General features: G+C 45.4%; 1 protein-coding gene across 1 annotated transcript in view; it reads right to left on the reverse strand.

The window, feature by feature from the left end:
- SAMD3 (sterile alpha motif domain containing 3) overlaps positions 1-13,809 on the reverse strand; it is a 105,573-nt gene that overhangs the window by 22,315 nt on the left and 69,449 nt on the right. Inside the window, exon 7 of the mRNA XM_077813032.1 lies at positions 139-306. Within this exon, the coding sequence (XP_077669158.1) occupies positions 139-306 (168 nt within the window). The remainder of the gene's footprint in view (positions 1-138; positions 307-13,809) is intronic.

Below are 13,809 nucleotides of genomic sequence, written 5' to 3' on the forward strand. Positions count from 1 at the left end.
CTCCATGCTATCCCCCTTCTGCATGTGGTGGCTTACTGCCTCACGGGAGCCCAAAGACATTTGCCAGATGGGTACATATTTCCCATTCACATTATTTATGGACTAACTTTCCCTTCTAACAGGAACCAGAAAGCTTACTTTTATTTGCACCATTTGGATTTCATCACATCTGTTTTCAGCAGAAGATTTCTTTGTCTGTCCTCGCCTGTGACCAAACTTGCATTTGTTCCTTATAACCTGCTCATCATCTTCAATTGGTCTCCGCACATATTTGAAGCGATCTTTAAGGGCTCGTTTCCATAGCAACTGCATAAAAAAACCCACCATCGTTAGAATCCATCAGGAGTTTGCGCCACTCTCTCAAAGCAGGTCATTATCTACTATTTCTAGACAAAGGAAAAACTGACAAGGACGGGAAGGTACAAATTTTTAGCAAGCTTCTTTAACTGCACCTACAGTTTATATATTTAGGCACCTAAACCCAATCTGCCAAGGTTGTCCCAAAGAAAAGCAGGCAATTGCAGTATGGGCCAGAAAACGGACAAGCTGCAGTTTGAATGCCACTCTGTCCTATCTGCCTCCTAATATCACCAAGATCCATCAAATTAGTATTTTGTAGTTTTATATGAACTAGCAGAATAAGAGAGAAAAATGGCCTGTATGTTAAAAGATGGTGAAAGTTACTGACTGAAGCTCTGCTGTTTACTTGTCTTTAATCCCAAATCCGCTGCCCCAACCCAAGTTTCCCTGGAAATATCTGTGGTGTACTGGCTTCTACGAGATGGTAACAGAAAACTTCATATTTGAAGCATACCAAAATGTGGAGAAAACACCTGATTTTTCATTTGATATAGTCAAGACACAGCTTGGAGCAGTCATATCTTATTGAGGCTCTCTTTTAATTAACAAGCACTTCCTTTAGAATTAACGAGTTAACTATATGAGTCGTTTGTGCCTCAATGAGACTCCCCGGTCCATCACCCCAAATACTTAGCATGGAAGGAGGAAATGCCATTGGAAGTCCCAATGGAAGTTTTGTCTCCACATGCTGTTCTTAAAGAGAGCTATTCTAGATAAGTTCTTATATCAGTCCCAATACTGAGGTATCTGAGCAGCACCTAAAAAGTGGCAAACCCAAGACAATGATGCTAATTTTGACAACTGGATCAATGACTCAGTTTGTAAAACCTTCCTGCAAGAGTTGCTGTTTATCATATTATTCACATTTCTGCAATATGATGTTACAAAACTGAGCAAGTATTAAATTGGCTGAAAGGAAGAGATGCTCCAGGAGTCACTCAAATGTATAAAATTGATACACAAATAAGACTCCCTATTTCCAGCACCGGTTCCCGCAGTTACAAAGTATCAGACAACTATTCTTATTTTCTGATACATAGGACAACACCAAAATAAATAAAGCCTGTAGAATTACCCAGGAGGAGGATTGCCTGGTGGTTGGGTCACTGACTTAGAGCATGGGAAACCTGGGTCCAAGTCCCGGCTTTGCCTCAGACTTTCTATGTGACCTCTGGTAAGTCACTTAGCCTCTCTATGCCTCATTTCTCCATCTATAAAATGGGCCTAGACTTGAGGTGGTTGGCAGTCTAGATACCAAAGCCCTACCCAAACTTGGCATTGGAAACAGGAGGAGATGATGATGTAGAGCTATAAATCCCACAGAATAGCACTTGCTTCTGAACTTTTTAAACCTTGTGCCAACATGGGTCCATGATTAACCAGTCCAGGCACAAGGAGCTAGTTTCACAAAGAAACTTTGGCATGGCAACAATCTGTGTCCCAGTTTCTACAAAATCGCCAGGATTCACAAAGCCAGAGTTTGGCACTAAGATCCCTATACAATAAGTGGAGACGGATAGGTGCCTCTGGATGGGATTCACAAAAACAGCATGGTGGGTGGATCCCAGTCTAGGCTATCCCATGGGAGATACTGAAGCAAAGAGTGTGTCCTAAGCCCTGCTCCTCTAAAGGTGTTTAATGCCTCCCTCTGCTTGGGATTCTCAGCTACAAACCCTCTTTTGGCATTAGCTGCCAATGCTGTTTTTGCAAGATGCCGGGGGAAGGGGCAGACCTTCCACATAACTTTTAGCTCAGCAACTAGGATACTCACTTGGGATGTGGGAGACTCCCCGACTCATGTCCCCTCTCTGCCTAATGAGAAGGGAGTTGAACACAGATCTGTCACTTCTCAGGTGAGCAGCTCAGCCACTGGACTATGGGATATTCTGAAGTGGGTTACTCTCTCCTGTTAAAGCTAATCCACTTGAATAAACAATTTAAAAAAATTCATGGGAGCAGGGGGACTGGATTCTGTATCTCTCATCTCCCAGGTGAGCGTTCTAACCACCAGGCTACAGAGTCAATTCTCATGCTCACTCGTTCTCTCTGAGCAATGACTCTTTCATTATTAATTCACAGTCAAACAGCTTCAATGGAAGAAGTTGATGGGATCCCACATCAAAACATCCTATAGATCAATGATTAGGGTACTCTCCTGACAGGTAGGAGATACCTATTCAAATTCTTTCTCCTCATCAGACTGAAAGGGGACTTGACTGGGGATCTTCCATATCCCAAGTGAGTGCTCTAACCACTGGGCTATAAATTATAAGTGAGCTGTTCCCTGGCTGTTTTCTGCAATTCGCATACGTGGCCTGATCCCATAGGCAACATCTGAGCACACGTACCAGATCGGACCCTTCAGGCAAGCTAGGCACAGGAATACCTATCTTCCCCTGGTTCGTGCATCACTCTGTGGCTTAGGCATTTACGCACCTAGAGTGAGACAGCAGTGCTCATGTGTTACACCAACAGACCCCTGTTGTCGGCAGGTGGGATTGAACCTGGGACCTCTGGAGCTTAGTGCATGAGCCTCTACTGCATGAGCTAAAAGCCGTATGGCTTTTAGCTAAGGCTGTAGAGCAGTCTCATGAATCTCTAAGTGGTCTTGGTGCCACTAGATGGGACAGAGCACCACACCCAGGTTTGTGGGTTACACATGCGACAGAGAGAACTTGGGTACTTAAAGTGGTAGTTCGGCATCTACATCCTTTTGTGAACCTAGCCCAAGATCTTTAAAATATCATCAGTTTTTCACTAGCCAGACAGGAGGACCTAAAAAACTGCTTGCCGACAGATTAGTTTCCCAAGCTTGCATTTCCAAAACATCCTGGAATTCCAAACTCTGTATGTCAGTGGAGTACCCAACAGTGCTAACTGCAACCACATTGAAAACCAGTTATCAAGCAAGTGCTTGAACAAGACTTCATCAGCCTGAAACACACATTTCTATCTGTACTTACATACTATAATTACAAGGAAAACCTCAGCGTTTGTCTACATGAACAATTAGACTGCAGTATGTTGGGGGTGTGACCACCTCCCATGAGCCTTACTGTCCACGTGCAGCCTGCTGACTGCATTAACAGTCCATTAATGGACTTTGAGCCAGCCCTGTTTCAAAGAGGACTAGATTGAAATATTCTCACAAACTGTTAGTGTGTGTCAGCAGGGTGCACACGGACAGTTCAGGTAGATTCACACCTCAGCTTGCAGTGGTCTAATTGTTCATGTAGACAAGCTCTAAAGGCATGGCTACACTTGCAGATGTAGAGCGCTGTGAGTTAAACCCGCCCTCAGAGAGCGCAGCAGGGAAGGTGCTGCAGTCTGTCCACACTAACAGCTGCAAGCGCACTGGCATGGCCACATTTGCGGCACTTGCAGTGGCATTGGGAGCGGTGCATTATGGGCAGCTATCCCACACAGCACCTCTTCCCATTCTGGCGCTGTGGATTGTGGGAAGGGGACAGGGGGTGCAGGGCATTCTGAGTCCTGTCCCAACACCCTGTGATGCATCGGTTCGCATCCCAGCAATCCCTGTGCGTCCGTCCACATTTGGCGCCATCTTTCAACATTTTTTGTACTGCGCGCTCTGTCTTCCCATTCAGTCTGCGGGAATGAATCCCGAAGTGCTGAGGAGTATCCTGACAAGTCTCACCAGCACGTCATATTTGGCAGTCGAGTTATTCCTTATGATCCAAAGTGACAGTGAGAACTCAGATGGTGATATCGACCCAAGTAATGCATATGACACAAGTTTGCTTGTGGCATTCACGGTCATGCTCACCACCATGGAATGCTACTTTTGGGCTCGGGAAACAAGCACTGAGTGGTGGGATCACATCGTCATGCAAGTCTGGGATGACGAGCAGTGGCTGCAGAACTTTCAGATGAGAAAAGCCACTTTCACGGGAGTGTGTGAGGAGCTCACTCCCACCCTGCAGTGCATGGACAAGAGATGGAGAGCTGCCCTGACAATGGAGAAGCAGGTGGCTATTGAAATCTGGAAGCTGGCAACTCCAGACAGCTACCGATTGGTCGCTAACCAGTTTGGAGTGGGAAAGTCAACTGTTGGAATCATGTTGATGAAAGTTTTCAGGGCCATTAATCGCATCCTGCTCAGAAGAACCGTGACTCTGGGTAACGTGCGTGACATTGTGGATGGCTTTGCACAAATGGATTTCCCGAACTGTGGAGGGGCGATAGATGGCACACACATTCCATTCTGGCACCAGCCCACCTGGCCTCCAAGTACGATAAATCAGAAGGGGTAGTTCTCTATGGTTCTCCAGGTGCTTGTGGATCGCCATGGGTGTTTCATTGACATTAACACAGGGTGGCCCGGAAAGGTGCCCGACGCACGCATCTTTCGGAACACTGGCCTGTTCAGGAAGCTGCAAGCCGGGACTTTTTTCCCAGACCAGAAGATTACCGTAGAGGAAGTCGAAATGCCCATTGTGATCCTTGGAGACCCCACTTACCCTTTAATGCCGTGGCTCATGAAACCCTACGCAGGGAGCCCTGACAGCAGCAAGGAGCGGTTCAACAACAGGCTGAGCTGGTGCAGAATGACACTGAAGTGTGCTTTTGGCCATTCAAAGGGCCGCTGGCACTCTCTGCATGGGAAGCTGAACCTGGCCCATGACAGCATCCCCGCGGTTATATCCGCGTGCTGTACCCTCCATAACATTTGTGAAGGGAAGGGTGAACGATTCACTCAGGCATGGAACTCGGAGGTTCAACACCTGGAGGCTGAATCTGAACAGCCAGAGAACAGGGCTATTAAAGGGGCCCAGCACGGGGCTGCAAGGATTAGGGATGCCTTGAAGGAGCAATTTGAGGCTGAAAGCACCAGTAATGTCTGGTGCCCTGCACGGGAGTGAAGTGCAGTGGTTCCAGTGTTAGTAGGAATCTGTGTTTGCTACGTTGACTTGCAGTGTCTGTTTCTTTCCTGGGCTAAGGCATCTCTAACTTTATGCAATGATAAAGAATGTTTTCAAAGCCAAAAAATCCATTTATTGAAAAGAAACACAACTGCTTGGGAAACAGAAAGGGTAAGGGGGTGGGGTGGGGAATGGTACAATCACAGAGGTGGGGTGGGGAATGGTACAATCACAGATTTGCCTATGTCCTGTTATCATACTCAGCCTTCCTGTCTGGAGTGCTGTGCAATGGCTGCTGCACTTCAGGATGGCTATACTGCATGGTGATGGGGGGTGAGTGCAGTGGGTAAGGGTTGTAGTTTTCAGGTCTGGGTGGTGAAGCTACAGGTATTGGAGGCAGCTGGTGGTGGTAAGAACCCGGATGTTGGGGAAAGTGGGTTGGAGGTGACATAGGGGCACAAGGGAAAGAGTTTTGGGACAAGGGCTGGGGCGCGGGGGGGGGTGGTGTTGGTAGTGCTCCGCCTGCATGGCTATGAGCGCCTGAATTGGGTCTGCTTGGCGCTCCATTATGCTTATCAGTCGATCCGTGCTTTGCTGGCAGAGCATCACGCTTTTGTGCCAGCGCTCCTCATTCTGCTGGCGGATCCTCCTTTCACTGTCCCGCCACTCCTGCACTTTTCGATTTTCATTACTTGAATGCTGCATTACTTCATGCAACATGTCTTCCTTGCTTCTGCGTGGCCTCTTTCTGATTCTTTGGAGTCTTTCGGCCGGTGATAACACGGACAGCTGAGATCTCAAGGTTGCATCTGTAAAGGCAAAATGTAACACTTAACAGAGGCAGCATTGTTCACACCAGACAGAGCAATGGTTCCCCCGTACTTAAGGGCAAGCACAGTCTACACAATAGCATAATTTCCCCGTCACAAAGCGAGCGCACATAACCCATGGGAGCCCCAAAATGGTGAGTAAGCACAGGGTCAAGCGTGACTGATTGTTTCACGGCTGTACTGTCCTCTGGGTTTCTGTGCCTTGGGGAGAGCCAACAGCAGCAGGGGGGCCCTATACTGAACACTGTCTCCACATTTTCCACAGGAGTTCGTCCTGGAAGATATCTCGCTGCTGAGGGTGACCTGGGAAGCAAGGGAGGGTCTTCTACTGCAATGCAGATTCCGCCCTGGCCCATAAGCAGCTTACCTGTGTGCAGCAATGGTCCCCCCGCCCCTCACGCACAGTGACATGGACAAGTTAGCCTTACTGGGACAAGGACGACAGTGGCTCTCCCGAGAAACCTGCGCAAGCGCATTGCCCAAGTTCTGGATGAGACCTTTGAAGAGATCACTGAGGCCGATTACCGTGATGTGAGAGAGCACATCAATGCCCTATTCTGCATCTAGGCATGCATGCAGCCCTAACCCCCCTCGCCCCAAGAGCCCGCACCGAATAACTTCCTTCCCAAAATAAAAGCCGCTTACCAGGAACCTCCTCTGATGTTTGTCCTTCCCCAAGCACCGGCCGCCGTGACTGGCTACCTTCCTCCTGGCTTGAGAACAGCTCCTCACTGCATGTATGTAGGGATTCCGGGGTGTCTTCCTCCGCCTTAGCACCCTCGCTCCTGCTTTGGTCCTCGTCATCCTCCTGCCTTGTTGCACTGGGCTCTGAAGTGTCCATGGTGGTACTCGGAGTGGAGGTGGGGTCGCCCCCAAGTATCGCGTCCAGCTCTTTGTAGAAATGGCAGGTTGCAGAGGCAGCACCAGAACGGCTGTTTGCCTCTCGGGCTTTGCGGTCGGCATACCACAGCTCCTTCACTTTAACCCTGCACTGCGCTGTGTCCTGGTCATGGCCCCTTTCCATCATGTCCCTTGATATCTGCCTGAAGGTATTGTAATTCCTACGCCATTGCTCCATACTGGGGATGGTCTGGCGCGTGGAGGCATGGTCACCTGGAAAGATTTGCTGAGAGAACTCCACGCCTGGCTGAGCGAACAGGAAGGGGATTTTCAAAATTCCCAGAGAATTTCAAGGGTGGGTCTGACGGTTGGTCACTTGAGGGCAGGGCAGTAGAGTTCAAAGCGATGACCAGAGTGGCTAGAACAGGCATTGTGGGACACGTCTGGAGGCTGATCGGTGCACACTAAAGATCAGGGCGTCCACACTGGCGCTGCGGTGCTCCAGTGAGGGCGCACAAAATGTTATTCCACTCGCCAAGGTGGAGTACCAGGAGCACTCTAGCCGTGGAGTCAGAGCGCTCTACGTGCCTTGCCAGTGTGGACGGGTAGTGAGCTAGTGCGCCCGGGACTCCTTTAATGCGCTGTAACTCGCAAGTGTAGCCAAGCCCTTAAGACTGGCCTGCCTAGAAGGGGGCAGTGCAAAGGGGGCAGTTGCCCGGGGCCTGGGTGATTTAAAAGGACCCAGGGGCCCCAGCCGCTGCCAGATTCATCACTTCCGCCCCGGGTCCTGCCACCCCCCAGGGACAGCCCTGGCCCCCAGAATTGCTGTCTGCGGGCCTGCTCTAAGATTACTAACACAGAAAGACTGGAGAGATTTTTTTCTTCGGTTTGTTTCCTCTGAGCATCTAACAGCATCAATCAATCATTTTCTCCTATCTGTGGGACTTTCACACAGGTACAGGAGAGAGAAAGACTTTTTTTAAAAATAGGAAAGTAATTGTAAGCCATAGGCATTGGCAGAGGAGGGTGTTTGTGGGCCAAGATCATACCCAATAGTACATTTCACTAGAGCTGGCAGAAAAAAGGGACCCCTTTTCCATGGAAACGTTCATGTTTTTGAGAAAAAGTTTTGTCTTGAAGAGGAAAAAAAATAGCAAAAATGCAAAATTTTTCATGGGAACAGATTTAAAGAAAAATTACATTTCAGGAGAACTGAGATGGAATTTTTTGGCCTTGTTGCCTGCCCCCAAGGGAAGCGACCTGTCAATTTCACAAGCCAGCAAGGCAGAGAGCCTGGGTGCTCTGCCAACCACTCCCCTCCCCCACCCCGATCTAGGAGCCAGAGAGGTGCTGCCCATTCCCGGGAAGTGGGGAGGCAGAGTGCCCTGGAGGAAGACGCAGCATGTTTCTCTGTCTTCCAGAGCCATTGGAAATGTCAAAACAGGCAGGTTTCCCTAAGACTTTTGTTGAATCTATTTTTATTTCATTTTTTAAACGGCCTCCCCTCCAAGCTGTCCTTTTAACATGTTTCTAAATGACAATATAACTATAAAACCCAAACATGAAATCAGATTTCTGAAACACTTTACTGAAATATAATGTCCTCTGCCTACCTGTCTAGTCCCAAGACCATCATGACCATATGAATTTAAGTGCTAATTTCAACTAAGATAGTTTTACATTCACTTCTGGCATTTACCAAATACTGCAAGAGTTTCCTAGTTTATTCCAAATATCACAAGAGTTTCCTTGCACCATGTTTTATCTCATGCCTTTCTCCAACTGAAGAATTTGGAAGTTTTTTTTGCCAGTGCAGTAATCTTTTTCATAACTGTCATCTTTTCCTGATTCTATGGCAGCATCTATCTAGCAATAGTATACAGACTAGGGCAACCTAAAGACACAATAGGTATGCGCTGAGCAATCACTTGGCTCCAGTCTCTGTGAATAAGTGGACAATGCATCTAATTGAAATGGTCTGTAATTGAACAGTAGAATATCATACCCGTATGCAACTTAATGAGATTCAGATTCTGTTTCACATTTTCCTCAGTAGATGTGTCTTTGCTGGCAACCAGATGAAACGTGTTTTCTGAAGTGACTGAATATTCTCTCTCCATCTCCCATGTTTACAGTGGAAATTGTTCTGTTTTCTCAGAGAAGTTAATCAGTAATATTTTTAGGTCCTCAATGGAGTGATGCACTTGATGCTTGTAGAAGAGAACTTTGCATAATGTTCTTGTGCTACATGGAAATTTTCCAGTGTAAGCCAATTTTCTCGGCAATGCAGCACAATACTCTAACAGCAAAACTTCCAGAGGGCTGCTTTATTATGCTGGAGCTGGTTAAGACAGCATAGTTTAGGTTGAGGTAGAAACCGTTGCTGTAACACGAGTTTACAAGTGTTTCTTTAATGGTAGATCCCATCAGAGAAAAGCCGTGTGGTCGCACAAGCACATCAGACACACACAGAGTAAAGCCAACCAAGTAATTTGGTACCTAAACATTAACAGACTATATACTTTCTTGCTTTTTTCAGGTTCCCTGAGCTGCTTCTAAATGTTCACCCCTTCCCCCCAACCCTGAGCTGCTGGCAGCCTCCCTCTTCCCCTCAGCCAGGCATCCATTCTCCCATGTCTCCATTTCTCCCCAATAGCCCTCTGCCTCCACGTGCCCTCTGTTATTACAGGTAATAGAACCATTTTATCCATTTCTCTCCCTTTCCCACAAGTTCAGCTCACAACTGGAGTAGGCCTACTAGATCCCAATTTCTTCCAGAGACCCATTTCCCCATGATGCCCTACCAGACACCAGGTAATGGGGGACGGTTGTCAGGAGCAGAGACGTGCAGGTAGGGAGAAGAGTGCTCAAGAAAAGTCAGTGGACAAGCACTAGCACTTCTTGCCTTTTCTACCCAACAAATCTCCTGTGGTCCTACTGCTATAATCCACAGAGAACCACTGGAGGATGTTAAGACGAGAGCTGAAGTTGGGTGGGGGGAGGAGGAAATCAGAGGTCATTCCCCCTTTTCCTATGGGCTATCTCTGGTGTGGTGGTAGCAGCTACAGTGGCACATAAACAGACATGCATATCCTCTTGTTCACAACTTTCAGGTGCTCAGAGCTGCAGGAGCAGTGAACCTCATGAGCTTTAGGAGGTGCACTGGACCTTTCATGAGTTTTTTGATGGGAGAATTATTTTTTTCCAGTTGACAAGATCCCCCCAGTCCCAATGAAGCTCACGCTTACAAAGATAGTAGCTTGTGAAAGTAGTCTTCAAGGGCATATCTATGCTACAAAGTTATGTCGACATACAGCCTCTGTGGTAATTAAATCACTTTTGCATGTCCACACTACGCTCCTTGTGCCAGCAGCGTATGTCCTCACCAGTGCATGTCCTCGCATCGATTGAACTGTCAGTGTGCGGCATTATGGGATGGCTTCTGAAAGGCAGCAACAGTTGATGTAAGCAATGCAGTGTCTACACTGACACTGCATCAACTTAACTACGTCGACCGAAGCGCTACGCCTCTTGTGGAGGTGGAGTTAATAAGTTGGCGTAGCGGGCGAGTCATGTCAGCGGGAGCAACATTTTAGCATAGATGCTTAAGAGTTAGATCAATGTACGCTGCCTTACGCCGACCCAACTCTGTAGTGTAGACCTGGACTAAGTAACCAATTGTGGGCTGGGCATCAGATTTCACCTAAGGGAGTCCAGTAAACCAAGTTTCATTTCTCACCTGAAAAGTGGCAAACAAGAAACCCATTAAAGAACTTTCCCAGCTCTGGTGAACACCTTTATATTTAGGTTATAATTTAGGAACCATTTGTCAGATTCACTTCAGATTTGGTAGAAAAATATCTACCTTGGCCCTCATCCTAACTTTTCTATTTTCAGGCCAATATCACCTTTTTTGACTAATTTTGGGAGAAGACGTGTGACACTGGCAGACCAGGTGCCAGCTAGGCGTCACTGAACACTGACAAATGCGTAGCTGGAGATCAGTCACTCACTAAACATCTCTGCTAATATCTATTTGAACAATACTAACACAGAGATGAGTGTTAGAATTGTTAAAATAGGTATTAGATTTATAAAGATGTGTTTAGTGTTTGGACTTTATGAAATGTTTGTGAGCTGCTGCATGCATTAATCTCACTTGTAATATCTGTATCCCACATTATAAGGTAATATTTAAAGTGTTTGCTCTAAAATTGTACGCCTCTCCCCCCACCCAGTCAGGAGAGAAGCATTACTGGGAGTGAAATACTAGTTTACCACAAGAGGTGTCACCTCCGCCCCAGTAAAAGAAGGCCCATAGATATCAGACAAGCCATTGTGAAACAACAGGTTTCAGAGTAACAGCCGTGTTAGTCTGTATTCGCAAAAAGAAAAGGAGTACTTTTGCATCCGATGAAGTGAGCTGTAGCTCACGAAAGCTCATGCTCAAATAAATTGGTTAATCTCTAAGGTGCCACAAGTACTCCTTTTCTTTTTGTGAAACAACAGTGGACAAAAGACTTTGCTGATCGCTCACCCCACACCCATAAGGAGAAGACTGAACAAATCTTCCTCCCATCATCTTGAGCTCTGGGGGAAGGGAATAAAAATCCCTGTCAAGAAGAAACAGTTATCCTATATGCTGCTTGGACTTCAGGAGAGGGCAAGATTTCTAAGCATAAGCAAGGGATCCCCAGATGTTTAGCTCTGGTTAATCCTGAAGGGCCAACAGACCTTGCACAATACAGCAGCTTCTATTACTTTTTGAAACCTAAGACAAACTCATTTGTATGTGCATGTTTACCTGCTTTAACCTTGTAAATAACTCATTTCTTGTCCCTAGTTAATAAATCTTTAGTTAGTTTATTATAGGATTGGCTATAAGCGTGGTCTTCAGTGTGAGATCTGAGGTACAAATGATGAGATGAGTGACTGGTTCTTTGGGACTGAAAGTAATGTGGATATTGTTGTGACTTGTGATACAAGGGACCATCTATCACAAAGGCAGACTTGCATGGGTAGCAAGATAGACCAAAATACCCAAGGGACTGTCTGTGACTCTATGTTAAGGCTGTTGTAGTGCCTGAGGAGTTGACACTTGATACTTGGTTGATAAAATCTAAGTATAGAGCTCACAACTAGTTTGGGGTTTGTGGCCTGGTTTGTAACTCTCTGCCACGACATTGGCGCTTCTGGTCATGAGCTACTCCAGACAACTTGACAGGAGGAATGGGGGAAAAAAAGCCAAAAATCGGCTTATAATGGAAATTCAGTTGCAACTTTATCTATAGAGCAATTGCCACAGAATGACTTGTGTACAGTAGCAAAATGAAAGGAAGCAGGGTTTTTTTGCTAACATATTCACATTCATTTGGTTTTGTTAGTCAAAAAGGGGCTGGGGGGTTGTTGGGTTTTTTTCTTTTCTTTAAGATACTCAACCAGCCTTCTAGTCTTCACCTAGACTTCAACATATAATAGCCTTTGACTTTGGAATTGATCTCCCCTATCGGTGAGATATTGACTAACTTGAACTTCAGGGTTAAGAATATAGTCCTTCTGTTCATTCGGGCTTTTGCCCTGTGCATATCTACACCCATATGCTAACAGCTCAATTTGAGTGTTAAGAGCCAGATTTTTTAAAAAGTATTTAGGCATCTAGTGGGATTTTCAAAACTGCACAGGCACCTAACTCTCATTATTTGCAACATCTACATGCTTTTACAAAATCCTTCTACCTGCATCTTTAGAATCCTGGCCATAAGTATTATATTTGGTGTCAAATAGTCAACCTGCTTGTGTTCATGTTCCCAGAGAATGTTGTGAAAACATCTTGTTTAAAACAATTAAAAATAAAAAATAAATAAAAAGGCCAAATAATTCTTAACTTAGTACTTATAAAGTATATTTAATCTCTGATTTTAAATAAATATTTATGGGATATGATATATTTAACACATATTACTCTGCCAGTTTTAAATATCATTTTAATTGGTTATTTTGCAGATTTTTCTTTTAATGTCATCTTTGTCTTGGAGACATCTTTTAGCTGATTCTTCAGCAGCCATCTATGTAGAGCTTTAAATCTCTCTCCAAGTTCAAAGTTCAAAACACTTCGATATTTCATCCTCCTCTCCTCACATACATTAAGCATTTAGCTAAATCTACTTCTGTAATAGGATTCCCATAAGCTTCCACAAACCCCTGCTCACACAAACTGTTTAATCCGTTGAGATAAGATTGCCATTACATAGATTTATCCTGCTTCCCAAGTGGTGGTAGTCAGTGAGATGTGTTTTTGAGTGCAAGTTGAGGCGTCTGTCTTGCCGTTCTTAAATGAAGTTAACAAGTAACCCACTGGGTCACTTTGTTTTTACTAACACCACAAAAACAAGAAGATTTGCCATGTTCATCGGAAGAGAACAAAGATTACTCTATGTATCTGACACAGCAGGGAGAGGATTATGGGCAGATTAAATGTAGCAATTTCCTAAAGAATAATCATTTTGTATGCAACAGTTATATAATCAAAAATGTCAACGATGAGATTCCGGGTTTTGCTGCGTTAGTGTTGTTGTGTAATGCTGAACTTTGAGGGAGGATTGTTATACAGAAGGTAGGCATTTACACGTGCCCTCAGTTTCTCTCCACCCCCAAATTACATTTGATAAAACAATTATTTGCTTTTTGAAGTTTGATATGGTGTATAAGTTGTTTCACAGAAACTGGCTAAAGTGAACTGAAATGGAGATCATTAACTGCTCGTATCCAGATCTTTTCAAAAGGCTGCCTATAAGCCCTCTAAAAGGATACCAGAGATAGAACAGTATTGTACAAAAAGTGCTGAATTTATTTATTTTTTTTTTAATTCTATTCTGAATGCTGCATCTACTCACAGG

This window comes from Eretmochelys imbricata, chromosome 3 (genome assembly GCF_965152235.1).
Source record: "Eretmochelys imbricata isolate rEreImb1 chromosome 3, rEreImb1.hap1, whole genome shotgun sequence".
Taxonomy (NCBI): Eukaryota; Metazoa; Chordata; order Testudines; family Cheloniidae; genus Eretmochelys; species Eretmochelys imbricata.